The 20,254-nt window shown below is 43.8% G+C and overlaps 1 protein-coding gene across 1 annotated transcript in view; it reads left to right on the top strand.

Moving 5' to 3' along the window:
• LOC126108752 (uncharacterized) overlaps window positions 1–19,907 on the top strand; it is a 46,089-nt gene extending 26,182 nt beyond the window's left edge. The window contains exon 5 of the mRNA XM_049914095.1: window positions 19,246–19,907. Coding sequence (XP_049770052.1) covers window positions 19,246–19,711 — 466 coding nt within the window. The 3' untranslated portion in view covers window positions 19,712–19,907. The remainder of the gene's footprint in view (window positions 1–19,245) is intronic.
• The last annotated feature ends 347 nt before the right edge of the window (window positions 19,908–20,254 follow it).

Here is a 20,254-nt window from a genome sequence, read left to right as displayed (position 1 = left end):
AACTGTGAGTGCACATTGCATTACATTTGTTGCATATTTAAAGACCTGCTACCTGACATTTTAAAAAGCATTTCGTGCATTATGCAATTTTACATATAATACTGCATTGTTCTACATCACTAGTAAAATTAGTTTGAGCTATAAAAGAAGGGTAATAACAATGAATTAAAAAGTAAATTAAATTAGTTGTAGGAAATAGAGTATTAATAAATGATAGTAATTTAGAGCAGAAAATAGAAACGTAGGAAAGGAATGATCTCCAAATATTATTTTACTGTTAAAACAAAATATAACATATAAATTATGGTTTGTGTGCTTGCCATTCCATGTGGGAGGGCCTTGGCAGAAACGTTACTAAATGAAGTACACCATGAGTGACTGCGAGTGTATTTGTTTATACTGTCTATGGAGTAGTGACACTTATTAGATCTTATCTAGGGCGTACTATTGCACTGTTTGTGTTGCAATGGCTTGATATAGTTACCCATATACATGTCGTATGTGTGCTGTTATCTTGTATGTCCCTGAGCATGATGTTTTTATCTTTAAGCAGTGTCATAGGCTGGAGCGGAACCACAGAACTTAAACTTGAAGATTCGCCTCACCATATAGCATATTCCTTAGATGTAATGAGTGTCTCAGTTCTTCAATTAGTCGTTTTCCTTCCCGTTTTTAACTGTTGTATTGAAAATTCATATCAGGTAAATGAAAAAATCACATGCGATGCCTCCTTTCTTGTAGTTATCTTTTTTTGTCTGTTTTAGCTGTTGAACCTCTTATAATATGATGTTATTGCTGTGCTTGTGTCATTTTCTGTGACCGCATCTACATCAATGTCTGTGATGTGTCTGAGTTTGTGTCCTCCCAAGGATCGTGTTGTTGTGGTTGTTATGTGCTTGTCTGAGATCTGCCATATGAGTTCCCTTGTCTGTAGATTTCGTGCAGTGTTCTTGAAACATTAACAGTTTCGTTGCTTAGAGCACACTATTTGTCTGGGTCTCGTAGCATTTCTTTGATGTCGTTATGCTCTGTTACAGATCTTATATGTGTGAGGGTGTTGAATGTAATGTCACATGTTCAGGAGACCTATATGCCCCACACGTGCATGTAGTACTTTAGCTAAGGCACACTCCGTTCAAGCCCAGTCGCAATGTGAACAATGGCATGGGTGGATCCGTATGCTTGTGATGAAGCTGTACCTGTAAATTGTGGAAGAAGGAGAAAACACGATGGCATTTGTCGGTCATCTCCCAGTCCATTTTTCAGGTGTCAAGGTGGCAGTTATTTAATTGACTCATGTCTACAATGTTTTCTCCTGTTATTCGTGGAATCTTGTAGTGTGTACCCCTCTTGACCCAGCACACCACCGCTCTGTGGTAGATAATGACGTCAATGCGGCAAGACCCCAGATCCACACACAAGGCTTCTACTGACGTGGTGCCAAAAGCACGCAGCATTCTGAGTAGCATGCTCCTCTGTCCTAGCCTCACTGTGCATCTATAGGCCACTGGACACAGGCAGTGTGTTTATGCACCTGCTGCGAAGCATAGTAAGGCTTCCAAGAGAGCTGTGTCATATGTTTGTAGCGCATGCACAGGGCCATATACTGATTTCATTGCCAATGCACTTACTATTAAAGTCAAAGACAATGAATTTTGCACTTGAACAATGCGTATACATGCCCACAATTAGCAACAGTGACAGTGTTCAACATGCCTTCTTAATATAATTAAGGTGTAATACAATAAGGTATTGTGTGACATAAGAATTTCTTTATTATTCAGGGGGATATATGAGAGCGAAAGAAGTTTTGTAAAGTATATATTTTGGTACAAAGTCCGTAAGTGAATTTAAGGAAACACAACGCCTGCTCCACAGAGATTCCAGTACTTCGTGCTTTGGTGAACCAGGACAGTCAGCCATGGGCATGCATAAACTGTGGATCCAATTTACATTTAAAAGCCTCGTACGCCATAGGTGGACTATACAATTCACACACAGTAATACCTAATCATGGAAGACAGAACACTTATTCTGAAGTTACATCACGAACTGGAAACTGACAAGCATTTGCCAAATGTCGTGCATAAAAGTAATACAGGTGATGTAACACAAAAAGAGGTGCATGCTAACAGCCAACGAGAAGAAAGAATCGAAAAAATTATTAAAGAGACAGACCACAGCGAGAATCTGTAGAAATGCCAGGTACCTCTCTGCTTGAGGTGACAAGCAAACATGCACACCGCAAAACATACGATATTGTTAAACACAGTGTACATACTGTCGAGGAAATACTTTAAAATATATTCTATGTAGTATATTCAAAATTGATGGAATCTCGGTAAAGTACGTAACAGAAAAGGAATTATACCAATTTATAGAGTTACGAAAACTTGAGGGACGCAGTCCCAATAAAATATCATAAAGCGATGAGGGAACTACTGGAGAAGGAAACAAATGTTGAAACAGAACACAAAACAAATTATGACAGAATTTAAAAGAATGGTCGAGAATTGTGTTAGTAAGTATATCAAGAAGAGAGCAGAACGTGTGTCGAGAAAGACTTTTGTTATGCATGGTTCCAATAATGTACAGGTAGAAGAAAGTTAAGACCTTTCTCGCTGACAGCTGTGCGAACGCTTAAAACACCTTACATAAAAGATCACAAGTTATGGAGGACTAAGTGCCTACGAATGATAACCTCAGAAACGGAGAGGCTTCGAACGTGCCAGCGTCGTCGGCATCTAGAGAAAGTGGCTGGAGACCAGTGAAAGCTAGAGCAGATAGTGATGTGTTGAGCGCCCACAACTCATCTCAGAACACCGAGGTCAGAGGTTTGTACAGCAGGGCAAGTGGTGATTTGTTGCAGATCTGCCGACACAGTATAATTCTGGTGCCGGCACAAGTGGTTCACAGCACAAAGTTTGACACAAGTTGTTGAATGTGAATATTCATACTATAAGACCTGAAACAAGTTTGCATGTGGACAGAATTAAAGCATCATTGTTGGATCTTGTCCTCTCGTCTTGTGTAGGGTGCCTAATGGATGCTTCGTTCTCAGAATGCTATACAACAATTCAAGCAAATAACTTTAATAGTTTTACTTCGTTAAAGCAGATTGACAATACTTAACTTTAATGTAAAAAGGTGTTGCAAGCGATGGGCGAAATGCAATAAAAATTAGTTTAGTGCAATATGCAATGTTCAGGCAAGTCTGTATCTCAGTTTGTGGATCACAAATATCAGTTCTCGTAGCAGTCTCTGCTAGGCCATGCTAATGCTGTCCACTAATGTCTGGCCGAGGCTGGCAGGAGCGTCGCCTATATTCATTTCTTGCAGTTGTCACTCCAGTCATGGTGCGGTCCTAATCAGTGCGCCATTGGCCCATGTCGTTTCACTGACTTCTCTGGTCTTGCGTTCTTTGTCTTCGTTCTGGCGCCAGTGGTTACACCAGAACAGTCATTACCACTGTAGTGGGAGCAGGCTCATCGAGACTGGATCACTAGAAACGTATGGTCTAGTAGGATGAATCATGTTCTTTTGGTTACATTATGCTGATGGCAATATCCAGACATGCCATCATCCAGGTGAATAGTTACCCAAAAGATGCACAACATATATGCTGGACAGTGAGAGCTGGACTATGTGGTGGGTGCAATCACCTGGGGTTACATGGCATCTGTAACCGATGCCACCATGACAGCTGAGGATTACCTGTACACTAATGCAGATAACCTGTACATTTTCACGCTTTATGTTTTCCTCAACGACGATGACCCTGTCACGAAGACAGAATTGTGGTACAGTGACTGGAGGAGAACGATACTGAACTCGTCTTGTCTCGTCCACATAATTTGCATGGTGTGAACCTGATGGAACACATCTGGCTCGCACCTCCACGCCTACAAAGCAGTAGTCCATAATTTTCGAGAGCACAGTGTTGTGTAAATGTAGAGATAACACACACATAAATTTAATCAGAATTATGCACAGGAAGGCTAAATAAGGGTGACAGTTATACTGAATCTTCTGCAAGGTTCGCAGAAGAGCTTCTGTAAAGTTAGGAAGGTAGGAGATGAGGTACTGGTAGAAGTAAAGCTTTGAGGACGGGGCGTGAGTCATGCTCGGGTAGTTCAGTTGGTAGAGCACTTGCCCGCGAAAGGCAAAGGTCCCGAGTTCGAGTCTCGGTCCGGCACACAGTTTTAATCTGCCAGGAAGTTTCATTAACAACCTTGCTTGATTATAGCCATATATATATATAAAAACAAATTTACGTAAGTCAGAGCTTCCAGATGAGCAGGAATTCCTTATGCAATTGACTAGTTCTTACCACGAGGAAAAAGGAATTTTTTCTTCTTTCTTAGAGTACCTTTTACATGTGAGTCTAGTAATACCAGTTATGGCAGGCGAGAAAATGAATCAGGTCTTAGTGCCCTGCATTTTAAACACTACAACCATTGGTGCCTTAGACTTTCACAGACATAGCAGAGGCTAACAGTCGAATAAACCCGCAGGTGGCCGGCCGCGGTGGCCGAACGGTACTTGGCACTTCACTCCGGAACCGCGCGACTGCTATGATCGCAGGCTCGAATCCTGCCTCGGGCATGGATGTGTGTGATGTCCTTAGGTTAGTTGGGTTTAAGTAGTTCTACGTTCAAGGGGATTGATCTCAGAAGTTAAGTCTCACAGTGCTTCTTCATGCCGCAACTGCCAACTCTCCACAAGAGCCCATACAGCCACATCTTAAACCCACGCGAACAGCCCACTTTTCCCCTTTCCCTCTAGAGGGAGACACCGAAGCCTTCAATTGCGACAACGGCGCCACCGCCAGAAAACGGAGGGCAACTGCTTGACGCTACGTGCTGTGGCACGCTTTTCAAAGCTAACTTTACCATGGGTCACCAGTGGTCCTAACACCACCAGTCCCTAGCAGTTCCAGGTCTGAGGACGAGGTGCAGATTGTAGAATCGCTCAAGGTCCTATATCGTGCTGACGCTTCAGACGCAACAGTCTTGGATACCAGCACTCATGGTCACACTGAGGCCTAAACTGTCTCCTTGATCCCTTCATGTGTTCCCAAATGACTGACTACCTATTGCTCCAGTGGAACTGTGGCGGTTTTTTCTCCCACCTCGCTGAATCATGACAACTTTTAAGCATTAGACTTGCGTTTTGCATTGCTTTTCAAGAAACTTTGTTTCCTGTGATGTGGACCACAGCTCTTTGTGCCTGACAGGGGTACTACAAAAATTGTACTGACTGTGACAGACTGCGAGGTGGAGTCTGCATCTATGTCTATGTCTGTAGCGAACCTATTCCCCCTTGAAACACTTTTGGAAACTGTGAGGACAATGCAGGAAATTACCATCAGCAAGATATAAGTCCCTCCAGACGGTGAAGTGTTGCACCATGTATTAGCTGCACTAATTTCTCATCTCTCGCCTCCACTCCCACTTTTCCTACTTCTGGGTGATTTTAATGCCCCTAACTTTGTTTGATGATGGCGTCCTCTTGGGTAAAATATTGCGGAGGTAAAATAGTCCCCCATTCGGATCTCCAGGCGGGGACTACTCAAGAGGACATCGTTATCAGGAGGAAGAAAACTGGCGTTCTACGGATTGGAGTGTGGAATGTCAGATCCCTTAATCAGGCAGGCAGAAGTAAAGCTGTGAGTACCGGGCGTGAGTCGTGCTTCGGTAGCTCAGATGGTAGAGCGCTTGCCCGCGAAAGGCAAAGGTCCCGAGTTCGAGTCTCGGTCGGGCACACAGTTTTAATCTGCCAGGAAGTTTCATATCAGCGAACACTCCGCTGCAGAGTGAAAATCTCATTCTGGAAACATCCCCCAGGCTGTGGCTAAGCCATGTCTCCGCAGTATCCTTTCTTTCACGAGTGCTAGTTCTGCAAGGTTCGCAGAAGAGCTTCTGTAAAGTTTGGAAGGTAGGAGACGAGATACTGGCAGAAGTAAAGCTGTGAGTACCGGGCGTGAGTCGTGCTTCGGTAGCTCAGATGGTAGAGCGCTTGCCCGCGAAAGGCAAAGGTCCCGAGTTCGAGTCTCGGTCGGGCACACAGTTTTAATCTGCCAGGAAGTTTCATATCAGCGAACACTCCGCTGCAGAGTGAAAATCTCATTCTGGAAACATCCCCCAGGCTGTGGCTAAGCCATGTCTCCGCAGTATCCTTTCTTTCAGGAGTGCTAGTTCTGCAAGGTTCGCAGAAGAGCTTCTGTAAAGTTTGGAAGGTAGGAGACGAGATACTGGCAGAAGTAAAGCTGTGAGTACCGGGCGTGAGTCGTGCTTCGGTAGCTCAGATGGTAGAGCGCTTGCCCGCGAAAGGCAAAGGTCCCGAGTTCGAGTCTCGGTCGGGCACACAGTTTTAATCTGCCAGGAAGTTTCATATCAGCGAACACTCCGCTGCAGAGTGAAAATCTCATTCTGGAAACATCCCCCAGGCTGTGGCTAAGCCATGTCTCCGCAGTATCCTTTCTTTCAGGAGTGCTAGTTCTGCAAGGTTCGCAGAAGAGCTTCTGTAAAGTTTGGAAGGTAGGAGACGAGATACTGGCAGAAGTAAAGCTGTGAGTACCGGGCGTGAGTCGTGCTTCGGTAGCTCAGATGGTAGAGCGCTTGCCCGCGAAAGGCAAAGGTCCCGAGTTCGAGTCTCGGTCGGGCACACAGTTTTAATCTGCCAGGAAGTTTCATATCAGCGAACACTCCGCTGCAGAGTGAAAATCTCATTCTGGAAACATCCCCCAGGCTGTGGCTAAGCCATGTCTCCGCAGTATCCTTTCTTTCAGGAGTGCTAGTTCTGCAAGGGTCGCAGAAGAGCTTCTGTAAAGTTTGGAAGGTAGGAGACGAGATACTGGCAGAAGTAAAGCTGTGAGTACCGGGCGTGAGTCGTGCTTCGGTAGCTCAGATGGTAGAGCGCTTGCCCGCGAAAGGCAAAGGTCCCGAGTTCGAGTCTCGGTCGGGCACACAGTTTTAATCTGCCAGGAAGTTTCATATCAGCGAACACTCCGCTGCAGAGTGAAAATCTCATTCTGGAAACATCCCCCAGGCTGTGGCTAAGCCATGTCTCCGCAGTATCCTTTCTTTCAGGAGTGCTAGTTCTGCAAGGTTCGCAGAAGAGCTTCTGTAAAGTTTGGAAGGTAGGAGACGAGATACTGGCAGAAGTAAAGCTGTGAGTACCGGGCGTGAGTCGTGCTTCGGTAGCTCAGATGGTAGAGCGCTTGCCCGCGAAAGGCAAAGGTCCCGAGTTCGAGTCTCGGTCGGGCACACAGTTTTAATCTGCCAGGAAGTTTCATATCAGCGAACACTCCGCTGCAGAGTGAAAATCTCATTCTGGAAACATCCCCCAGGCTGTGGCTAAGCCATGTCTCCGCAGTATCCTTTCTTTCACGAGTGCTAGTTCTGCAAGGTTCGCAGAAGAGCTTCTGTAAAGTTTGGAAGGTAGGAGACGAGATACTGGCAGAAGTAAAGCTGTGAGTACCGGGCGTGAGTCGTGCTTCGGTAGCTCAGATGGTAGAGCGCTTGCCCGCGAAAGGCAAAGGTCCCGAGTTCGAGTCTCGGTCGGGCACACAGTTTTAATCTGCCAGGAAGTTTCATATCAGCGAACACTCCGCTGCAGAGTGAAAATCTCATTCTGGAAACATCCCCCAGGCTGTGGCTAAGCCATGTCTCCGCAGTATCCTTTCTTTCAGGAGTGCTAGTTCTGCAAGGTTCGCAGAAGAGCTTCTGTAAAGTTTGGAAGGTAGGAGACGAGATACTGGCAGAAGTAAAGCTGTGAGTACCGGGCGTGAGTCGTGCTTCGGTAGCTCAGATGGTAGAGCGCTTGCCCGCGAAAGGCAAAGGTCCCGAGTTCGAGTCTCGGTCGGGCACACAGTTTTAATCTGCCAGGAAGTTTCATATCAGCGAACACTCCGCTGCAGAGTGAAAATCTCATTCTGGAAACATCCCCCAGGCTGTGGCTAAGCCATGTCTCCGCAGTATCCTTTCTTTCAGGAGTGCTAGTTCTGCAAGGTTCGCAGAAGAGCTTCTGTAAAGTTTGGAAGGTAGGAGACGAGATACTGGCAGAAGTAAAGCTGTGAGTACCGGGCGTGAGTCGTGCTTCGGTAGCTCAGATGGTAGAGCGCTTGCCCGCGAAAGGCAAAGGTCCCGAGTTCGAGTCTCGGTCGGGCACACAGTTTTAATCTGCCAGGAAGTTTCAGGTAGATTAGAAAATTTAAAAAGGGAAATGGATAAGTTAAAGTTAGATATAGTGGGAATTAGTGAAGTTCGGTGGCAGGAGGAACAAGACTTTTGGTCAGGTGATTACAGGGTTATAAGTACAAAATAAAATAGAGGTAATGCAGGAGTAGGTGGTGGTGGTGGTTAGTGTTTAACGTCTCGTCGACAACGAGGTCATGAGAGACGGAGCGCAAGCTCGGGTTAGGGAACGATTGGGAAGGAAATCGGCCGTGCCCTTTCAAAGGAACCATCCTGGCATTTGCCTGAAACGATTTAGGGAAATCACGGAAAACCTAAATCAGGATGGCTGGAGACGGGATTGAACCGTCGTCCTCCCGAATGCGAGTCCAGTGTGCTAACCACTGCGCCACCTCGCTCGGTACAGGAGTAGGTTTAGTAATGAATAAAAAAATAGGAGTGCGGGTTAGCTACTACAAACAGCATAGTGAACGCAATATTGTGGCCAAGATAGACACAAAGACCATGCCTACTACAGTAGTACAAGTTTGTATGCCAACTAGCTCTGCAGATGGTGAAGAAATTGATGAAATGTATGACGAGATAAAAGAAATTATTCAAGTAGTGAAGGGAGACGAAAATTTAATAGTCATGGGTGACTGGAACTCGTCAGTAGGAAAAGGGAGAGAAGGAAACATAGTAGGTGAATATGGATTGGGGGGAAGAAATGAAAGAGGAAGCTGCCTTGTAGAATTTTGCACAGAGCACAACTTAATCATAGCTAACTCTTGGTTCAAGATTCACGAAAGACGGTTGTATACCTGGAAGAATCCTGGAGATACTAAAAGGTATCAGATAGATTATATAATAGTAAGACAGAGATTTAGGAACCAGGTTTTAAATTGTAAGACATTTCCAGGAGAAGATGTGGATTCTGACCACAACCTATTGGTTATGAACTGCAGATTGACACTGAAGAAACTGCAAAAAGGTGGGAATTTAAGGAGATGGGACCTGGATAAACTGAAAGAACCAGAGGTTGTAGAGAGTTTTAGGGAGAGCATAAGGGAACAATTGACAGGAATGGGGGAAAGAAATACAGTAGAAGAAGAATGGGTAGCTCTGAGGGATGAAGTAGTGAAGGCAGCAGACGACCAAGTAGGTAAAAAGACGTGGGCTAGTAGAAATCCTTGGGTAACAGAAGAGATTTTGAATTTAATTGATGAAAGGAGAAAATATAAAAATGCAGTAAATGAAGCAGGCAAAAAGGAATACAAACGTATCAAAAATGAGATCGACAGGAAGTGCAAAATGGCTAAGCAGGGATGGCTAGAGGACAAATGTAAGGATGTAGAGGCCTGTCTCACTAGGGGTAAGACAGATACTGCCTACAGGAAAATTAAAGAGACCTTTGGAGATAAGAGAGCCACTTGTATTAATATCAAGAGCTCAGGTGGCAACCCAGTTCTAAGCAAAGAAGGGAAGGCAGAAAGGTGGAAGGAGTATATAGAGGGTTTATACAAGGGCGATGTACTTGAGGACAATATTATGGAAATGGAACAGGATGTAGATGAAGACGAAATGGGAGATAAGATACTGCGTGAAGAGTTTGACAGAGCACTGAAAGACCTGAGTCGAAACAAGGCCCCGGGAGTAGATAACATTCCATTAGAACTACTGATGGCCTTGGGCGAGCCAGTCATGACAGAACTCTACCATCTGGTGAGCAAGATGTATGAGACAGGCGAAATACCCTCAGACTTCAAGAAGAATATAATAATTCCAATCCCAAAGAAAGCAGGTGTTGACAGATGTGAAAATTACTGAACTATCAGTTAAATAAGTCACAGCTGCAAAATATTAACGCGAATTCTTTACAGACGAATGGAAAAACAGGTAGAGGCCGACCTCGGCGAATATCAGTTTGGATTCCGTAGAAATGTTGGAACACGTGAGAGAATACTAACCTTACGACTCATCTTAGAAGAAAAGATTAAGAAAAGGCAAACCTACGTTTCTAGCATTTGTAGACTTAGAGAAAGCTTTTGACAATGTTAACTGGAATACTCTCTTTCAAATTCTGAAGATGGCAGGGGTAAAATACAGGGAGCGAAAGGCTATTTACAATTTATACAGAAACCAGATGGCAGTTATAAGAGTAGAGGGGCATGAAAGGGAAGTAGTGGTTAGGAAAGGAGTGAGACAGGGTTATAGCCTCTCCCCGATGTTATTCAATCTGTATATTGAGCAAGCAGTAAAGGAAACAAAAGAAAAATTCGGTGTAGGTATTAAAATTCATGGAGAAGAAGTAAAAACTTTGAGGTACGCCGATGACATTATAATTCTGTCAGAGACAGCAAAGGACTTGGAAATGCAGTTGAACGGAATGGACAGTGTCTTGAAAGGAGGATATAAGATGAACATCAAGAAAAGCAAAACGATGATAATGGAATGTAGTCAAATTAAATCGGGTGAGGCTGAGGGAATTAGATTAGGAAATGAGCCACTTAAAGTAGTAAAGGAGTTTTGCTATTTAGGGAGTAAAATAACTGATGATGGTCGAAGTAGAGAGGATATCAAATGTAGACTGGCAATGGCAAGGAAATCGTTTCTGATGAAGAGAAATTTGTTAACATCGAGAATTGATATAAGTGTCAGGAAGTCGTTTCTGAAAGTATTTGTATGGAGTGTAGCCATGTATGGAAGTGAAACATGGACGATAACTAGTTGGGACAAGAGGAGAATAGAAGATTTCGAAATGTGGTGCTACAGAAGAATGCTGAAGAGAAGGTGGGTAGATCACGTAACTAATGAGGAGGTATTGAATAGGATTGGGGAGAAGAGAAGTTTGTGGCACAACTTGACTAGAAGAAGGGATCGGTTGGTAGGACATGTTTTGAGGCATCAAGGGATCACAAATTTAGCATTGGAAGGCAGCGTGGAGGGTAAAAATCGTAGAGGGAGACCAAGAGATGAATACACTAAACAGATTCAGAAGGATGTAGGTTGCAGTAGGTACTGGGAGATGAAGAAGCTTGCACAGGATAGAGTAGCATGGAGAGTTGCATCAAACCAGTCTCAGGACTGAAGACCACAACAACAACAACCTTGTTTGGGGTGGAACCAAGATTGCTGGTGTGGTAAGACTGTCGAGGATCTACTAATTCACCTCGGCTTTTGTCTCCTCACTAGAGGTGCGCCCATTCACTTTAGTGTGGCATCTGACACATACTGAGCCATTGATCCCTTGGTTTGCTGTCCTGGTCTGCTCATTTATATCCACTGGAGATCTCATGGCAACTTGTGTGGTAGGGACCACTTTCCACTCTTTCTGTCCCTACCCCAGCATCGCCTGGACACTTGCCCATATGGGCTCTTACCAAGGCTGAATGGGATGCTTTCAAGGGCACTACAACTGTTGAATCTCCTTTGCATGGGACCACCATTACTACCATTGTTGCCCAAGCTGAATCTTGAATCCCTTGTTCCTCAGGTTGTCCCAGTGGTAGTCAGTGCCTTGGTGGTCACTCAAAATCGCTGTGGCCATTAGAGACTGTAGGTGGGCCCTTCAACATCATAAGCGCCATTGATTTCTAGACCACCTCATTGCCCTCAAAATGCATTGTGTCCAGGTCTGTCAGCTCATTGAATGATGGGACTATTGGGAACGATACATCTCCACCACTGGCACAAAAACCTCTCCTTCCCAGGTCTGGACCAAGCTCAGATGCCTTTACGGATATGAGACACCTTCAGGTATACATGGAATTTCGACAGATGGAGCTGTATATGCCGATCCACATGTAATTGCAGAATGTCTTGTGGATCATTATCTTCGCATCTCTGCATCTGACAATTAAATCGTGGTGAAACGACAATTCCTATCTCTCGCTCCACACCAATCCGAGACATATAGTGCTCCCTTCAGTGAGTGGGAATTGCTCAGGGCCCTTGCCGATTCTCCTGACTCAACCCCTGGGGCAGACTACATCCATTCCCAAAAGCTTAAATGTCTGTGAGTGGATTATCAGCGCCACTTCCTTGCCATTATCAACTGAATCTGAATGGCGAGTCCCCATCGCAGTGCCAGTTAAGTATGATCATCCCAGTGCTAAAGCCTGGTAAGAACCTGCTAGATTTGGGCTGTTATCGTCCTATCAGCCTCACCAACGTTCTGTGCAAGCTGCTTGAATGTATGGTGAGCTGGCCGTTGTGTTGGCTCCTCAAGTCTCAGCGTCTTCTGGCTCCCTACCAGGGCGGTTTTCGGCGAGGTCGCTCCACCACTGACAACTTACTCTACCGTGAGACTGCCATCCGAATGGTCTTTTCCGCCTTTTTTTACCTGACTAAAGCCTACAATATCACTTGGCGACACCACATCCTCTCTACTCTGCACAAGTGGTGTCTTTGGGGCCCGCTCCCGATTTTTATATGTAACTTTTTGTCGCTACGCATTTCAGAGCTCGAGCTGGTGCCTCACACTGTTCGCCTCACATCCAAGAGAATGGAGTCCCAAATGGCTCTGTCCTGAGCGTTCCAATCTTTTTAATCATCGTTAATGGTCCTCAATATCTCCCCACCTATATGCTGATGATTTTTGTATTTCCCTTTGCTCCTCTTCTGTTGGTGGCTGAATGTCGACTGCTGGAAGTCGACCTTTCAAAGGTGCAGCAGTGGGTCCTCACTCACAGGTTTCAGTTTTCAGCTACCAAGACTTGTGTCATGCCCTTCTGTTTTTGTTGTACTGCCATATCCATCTGGAACTTTACCTTGATGACCAACTACTTAATGTAGTGGAGACGTTCTGCTTTTTGGGACTGGTCTTTGATACTTTTTTTAACTTGGCTTCCCCATCTTCGTCAGCTTAAGAAAATGTGCTGGCAGCATGTTAATGTTATTCAATGCCTGCACCTCAACGAATTGGGTGCTGATCGCCCTACACTGCTGCAGCTGTGCAAAGCACTTTGCAGTCCCTTCTTTCCTATGGATGCCTGGTGTGTGGTTCTGCTTTGCCCTCAGCATTCCAACTGCTGGACTCTATACACCACTGTGCGACAGGAGCTTCCTAAACCAGCGTCCTAATAAAGGCTGGTGTTCCTCCATTGCGAATTAGGTGACAGCAGTTGCTTGCGAACTATACTGCCCATATTCATTATTCGGCTTACCATTCAAATTATGATCTCCTTTCCCTAATATGGCTACTCATCCCTGACAACAGCAGCGCAGATTGGGGATGCCAATTGCAGTTTGTGTTTGCTTCTTACTGATCTCGACACTTTCCTTCTATCACTTTTCTATGTGTTCACTTCGTGGTCCATACCACAGCCACTGGTTCTTCTGGACCTATCGCAAAGCCCAAAAGGCTCAGTTCCACCTGTGGCCTCCATGGCAGTTTTTCTCTATTCTTGGTGAGTTCCAGGACTCAGAAACAGTCTACACAGATGGCTCAATGGCTCTTGTTGGCTTCGCTTGTGCTCACGTTGGACATGCTGAACAGAGCTCCTAGTTGGATTGCTTCAGTGTTTTCACTGCACAGTTGGTAGCTATCTCTTGCACTCTTCAGCATATCCATTCCTGCGCAGGTGAGTCCTTCGTCATCTCTAGTGACTCTTTAAGTAGCATACAAGCTCTCAATCAGTGCTTCCCTCACCACCCTTTGCTGTTAACTATCCAGCAGTCTCTTTGTGCCCTCGGCGACAGCGGACATTCAGTGACCTACAATAGGACCCCAGGACATGCTGGGATCCTGGGCAGTGAACTTACTGTCAGGTTGACCAAACATGCTACCAGTAAACCAACTCTGGAGATCTTCCCACTGGAGACTGATCTCCAGTTGGTCTTATGCTGTTAAGTTTTCAGGATCTGGGATGCTGAATGACACACGGTCAGTACACCAAATAAACTATGTGTTGTCAAGGAGAATACGAATCTGTGATAATCATCCATGCAAGCTACTCGCAGGGAGTCTGTTGTCCTTTGCTAACCCCACATCGGCCGCACCTGGCTGACTCATAGACACCTCCTCCGTCGCTAGGACGTACCTCAGTGTTGCTGTAGGTCCCACTTGACTGTCGTCCTCATCTCACTGGACTGCCCTAGTTTAGTTGCTCTGCAGTGGACTTTTAACCTTCCCATCACACTGTTAACGGTGTTGGGAGTCAATGTCTTAACGGTTGACATCGTTTTACGTTTTATTTGTGAGGGGAATTTTTATCACACAATCTACCTTTATTTTAACTCTTCTTCACTCTTTCTTTGCTGTTTTTTAGCCTTGGTGTTCGTATTTTCCCTGTCCAAGTTCGTCTAGCCTTGTCTTTAAGGCTGGAGGTTTTAGTGTGTTGCAGAGTGGCTCGCTCATCCTTTATTTCTGTCGTGATCACCCAGTCCTGGCCATCTGCTATGTTATTCTGATACCATCCACTGTTTTTTCCTTTAGTTTACGTTTTCCCCTTTTGTTAGCCTTTTTTGTTTTCTTCTTCAGTGTAGTTTCGAGTCAGTCTTTCTCCTTTTACTTCCCCGAAATCGTTTTGGTAATGTTTTTAACCCGAGAGCTGTTTGAATGTTGGGAAAGGGACAGATGACAGCGTAGTTTGATCCCTTTACTCCGCACACCAACCAACCAACTAAAACTGCTTCTCATAAAGAATCGAGCTCAATGCAGTTTTCGTAGTACTATAGCTAGGAACATGTCAGATCTATTGCCAGAATGTACATATATATTTTATATCAGACCTCAGCTTGTAAATCACATCCAGCGAAAATGATAGTTGGGTTTGACAATGCATATGACTGAGTGAAAAACAATTTTTAATATGACTGTGAGCAAAATGCGATTTAACAGATGAGTGAGTAACATGATATACAGTGTTATAATTAACGAGGCATCCACAGTCATCGTTAGTCAGCATCTTATGACACCACTATACCCAGATTAGTATGGGATGTCTGCTGCCAGCAACATCACATGCTACTGATTTTAAATCACATCTCGTAATATGACAAGGACTTCAGGTTTCCAAGATGAAGAAGATATGTAAGGAAAATGCTCATAAATCAGTTTGCAGTTCATCAGGAACTAAAATTTGCAGAAAACTGCACACGTTTGAACAGCAAGACCAGTAATTGACTACGAAACAGTTCCAGCTCATAAAACTAGCCTAAATATCATCTCCATAAATGTAACAGACGAGAGGATGCTTGCGGATCTTATGTATTTTCCCACAATACGCTTTGAGTTAGTTAGGAACATAACCGTATGTCAGTGCTTGAAAGGGTAGACGTCTGTGACACAAAAATTACTTATAAGATACAAGTGGTAACTTTCATGAAGACTTATACCATTGGTAAAAGTATTTAGCAGTAGTATTTCTACTGTCCACAACATTTCCAAACAGAACAAAGGCAGTGGTGTATTCCTTCATGTGTAATGACAGCACCTTCAAGACCATCTTTAGTGTCACAATGCTACAGGACATGCAAATGTTGGATCTCAAGCCATGGAACTGAACGTCACGAAAGACAAGAAATTATTGCTATGTCCAAATGCATTCTCATTCCATATGAAGCATCTAGCAGATACACTTCGATCAATGTAGATCTAATAAATCACAAGCTAGATTCTGTTTCTGAGTATTAGTTGAACACAGTTTTTTTTTCAGGGAATAATCTAAATAATCCCTTGCTGACCACAAAACTCAGAGCCAGCAGGTAGGAGGTAATTTGTGATAATGTTCCCGTCACAGATAAATTCAAGTGCATTCCTAAACCGAAATATACTGATCACTAATGCACTAAATCACTGTTTTAAAGAAAAGAAATCCTATTAACTGTCTCTCAAAGTGAAAGATTAAAAAATCTGTTAAAGTGTCTGTTCATGCTAAGAAGGAAATCTAACTTGCGGTCGTGATGTGAAACAAAATTTAAACTGTCACTAATGTTCATTACATTACTTTGCAAGTTCACCTTTTCTGAGTGGTTTTCCAGGATATCATTTCACTTCAGTGCATGTTCATTGTTTTCAGTGTGATTGGCTTCTTCTTTCTTAGTGCATTAGATTAATTTCACTTCAATTATTGCTTATGGCACATACTGTCTCTCAAATGGTTCAAGTGGCTTGGAGCACTATGGGACTTAACTTCAAAGGTCATCAGTCCCCTATAACTTAGAACTACTTAAACCAATCTAACCTAAGGACATCACACATATCCATGCCCGTGGCAGGATTCGAACCTGCGACAGTAGTGGTCGCGCGGTTCCAGACTGTAGCGCCTAGAACCGCTCGGGCGCACCAGCCGGGTGCCTCTCAAAACTATTTACTATAACTGAATTATATTTTTATAGTAGGTTTGTGTTCCTGCTACTTTCATGAGGTGAAACATTATTTTTCATCACTAGAGAGGAAAAATTGTGTGCCAAAATTATAAATGAAAACCACTGTTTTGAGAATCATTCGGCAAAAAGTCCGTTAAGTATAACAAATATTTTATAAAGTCATTCTTACATTTCAGAGTGAATCATAAGTTACCCCATTTCCTGTTAGTATTCTACGTACAGTAATCCATATGCAGAGAGCAAACTTTTAATTTATGGGAGAACAGTCAGTCCCATGGTTTGAGATCCTACATCTGCATGTACTGTAGCATTGTGACACTAAAGGCAGTCTTGAAGATGCTGTCATTACATAGAAAGTGACACACCACTGGCTGTGTTCTGTTAGGAAATTTTTTGGACAGTGGAAGGACCGCTGCTAAATACTGAAAGAATTGGGAGTGACTCATTATTACTAACAAAGTTTATATGTATGTAATATTTGTCAAAAATATGAGAGAAAATGCTAAGAAAGCTTATGACGTGTAGTTTTCAGTTTCATGCATGCAATTTTGGGCATGGTTGGCAGGTCTCCACCATATCCATTGTACATCAGTGCTAGAAACACCACTCAACAAATTGACTGCTACACCACACCCCATCAGAGATCACTCGAGTATAGGTGGCTATCATCGGTTCATAGCTGAGGCACGCCCATGCGGCGTGGTACCACTACCAGCCCCAATAACCACACATATGAAAGGCAAAGACTCATCGCTCTGTAGAAGTTGTGTGTGGCTGCTTCAGCAACAGATTTAGAGTACAGAGTAGTGGATCATTTTTTAACAGCGAAAAACTTTGTGGCACAGAAGCCCACATACGACTGATCTAACAGAATATAGAATTACAGCATCTTGTCCACCCAGAAAATCTGTTGGATTGGAGGAGAGGGGATCATGCACTGGGTGTACTCATGAGGCAACGAGCTGTAATTAAAGTGGGGATTCCGTAACATATTCAGTAGTAATGAGAAACCGTAGTAGATTAAGTGTCTTAAATCGTCACTGATTCTGGTCAGGTTATAAATGATTACCATTAAAGTACCAGTAATGATAGATTAACGCCTGTTTGTGAAGCAGCTTCCACAGCTCCGTATTAAATTGCCCAAACAGCTCAGTCTGGCTCTCATCTGTAGGAGTTTTTTGAATCTGGAGATGTGACTTTGACGTCTGTCAGTGATTTGTGCATTTAAAAACTAAGTAGCACTACTTCAAACATTCAGTATCACACCGTGGGTACACCTTCACCAGACTACACACACACACACACACACACACACACACACACACACACACACACACACAAAACACACACACACACATTCAAACATGTGTGCGAGGCAAACATAAATACACTGCCTTCACCAGGACCACACCAAGTTAAGCACTTTGGGAGTCAAAAGGGCTTCAGAGCTGTTCGTTCCTGTACAGTCATTCAGGATTCACGTCTGTTTCTCTCTATATAGAAAACATCCATTATTATCTGATGCAGTTATCAGAACTATAAAATGAGTTTTGAGTATGTCAACTGTATGATTTTCAATAGAATCAGCAACGTTTGCAAATCTGTCTGCCCAAAATATTTCTAGAATAAGGAATTATGTATTTTATCGATCAGCGGATATTGGATTCATTATTTTAATACGTCATTTACCAGAATAATGGAAATAATTACTTCATAATTGACTTTAGTTTCAAAAAATGTTACTAAATTCTTCCCCTGAGCACATGCTGCACAGTGCGTTGTATCAGCATGTAGGTATTTTCGTTTAGACCCGTCCTAGCGAGATTGTCGCATGTAAATTACATACTTCAGCACTTTCCAGGAAACAAGATTTACTTTCCAACGGTTGTCATATCGAGACAAGTTCATTAAACTTTAATTTACTCTCATGATCTCGCTGTCGCCTTAAGGCGCATCACAGCCAGAGGAATATAAGACGAAAGTTTCTCTCTCTCTTTCTCTCTCTCTCTGTCTTTGTCTCTCTCTCTCTTTCTCTCTCTATGTGTATGTTTCTGTGTGTGTGTGTGTGTGTGTGTGTGTTTGTTTGTTTGTTTGTTTGTGTTAGTTCCTGTGTGTATGTGCATCTGTCAATGAGTGTGATTGTGTGTAGTGGTAGAGGAGTCCAGTTTGGTATTATTGCTGTATCCGAAACGTAACTACTAAATGGTTTCCTGGTTAACAGTAGCTTTCTCTGTTTGACGAGTTTGTGTCAAGAAACTTGTTGATAATTGGGTTTACTTTTGTTCCTGTAATAACAGAAACTTCTCTTTAAATAGCAGGAGACGTCATTAGCATTATTTGTCACATTTGCTAGTGTCAGAGAGGACTGCTGCACACAGAGACGTAGTAATGGCTGAACGAAGTGGAAGGCAACAACTTCTATAAGGACTGAATTCTAAGGTCAAAAATCTAACGATCACGAATTAAAGTGACAAAATGTGATAACTTTGTATCTTGAGAGTTGGAGTGTAGGAATTTTTTGTGGAGAGTGCATGAAGAATTTGAGAGGATGACGTAACTGTGCATCTGTACGTTAGTATAAAACAACTTTCTCAGTGTTTTGTATCACAGATGGGAGATTTATCAGTTGTCAGAGAGATGAGTTTTAGAATTGGTTACAGTTGTACCACTCCGATACGCTTCTTCATCAGAAGTGTGTGTCTGAAGGAAAGTATGAGAGTTTCTGTGTTTTGTGTAGGGCCCTCTCTGCAGCGGAGAAACGCAAGAGGCTGATCAAGGCAGCTAACGATGGGACAGTGCAAGAGCTGCAAATGCTGCTGGCAGCTGGGGCTGATGTGGGTGCGACGGATGGGAACAAGAACACTGCGCTGCACTGGGCAGCCTGGGAGGGTCACGTGGAAGCGGCGAGCTGTCTGGTGGGGGCTGGCGCGGAGGTGGGCGCCGGGAACTGGGTCCAGAACACGCCGCTCCAGTGGGCTGCATGGGCGGCCGGCCGGCCGTGGTGCGGTTGCTGGCGGCGGCCTCTGCAGACCCCAATGCCAGGAATGTGGACGGGGACACGCCGCTGCACTTCGCGGCCGAGCATGGCCGCACAGAGGAGGCGATTGCACTACTCGATGCAGGGGCTGACAGCGGGGCCAGGAATCACAAGGGGAAAACCCCAGTGGACCGCGCCAGGCAGTTCAACCACCAACACTGGATAGACAGGATAAGACGAGACTAGCAGTACAATACACACCTCTGAAGTAAAAACAACGCTAGTCTACCAAAATCACAACAGTAGCGACAATGTGAGATTCATATAAACTAATGTGTGTAGCAAGAAGCGAGTTTCCTTCCATGAAAACTCAACAATAATCGAAACGTATATCATTAATAATAAACATGTTTTTAACTAAATTCATTATTGTAAAGTAATTGGTAAGAATATGCTATTACAAATAACACCACCTCCAGTGTGGCAGTAAGGCGCTGTACTGTTGCGGTAAGTTGTTGGACCACAGTAACAATAAATCTTTAATTTAATCAAGAACAATTCATTTATTGAGCCAACTGTGCAGTTTGTAAACACTGCCAGTGCAGGTCGGCCAAGTATGACTTTAAGTAAACAGTTATGATGAAAGTCCAAAGACAGTCGTCTGAACAGAAAAAGAGCACGTTGTATTGAGCAGGAACATCAGTCATCCCCAAGGAAACCCCAGAGGCTTAGTTTGTGCCTCAGCATACTGTAATACAGTATCACAGCT

Source organism: Schistocerca cancellata, chromosome 11 (assembly GCF_023864275.1).
Source record: "Schistocerca cancellata isolate TAMUIC-IGC-003103 chromosome 11, iqSchCanc2.1, whole genome shotgun sequence".
Taxonomy (NCBI): domain Eukaryota; kingdom Metazoa; phylum Arthropoda; class Insecta; order Orthoptera; family Acrididae; genus Schistocerca; species Schistocerca cancellata.
Note: the sequence above shows the minus strand (reverse complement) of the source record. Positions and strands in the feature narration are given on the sequence as shown.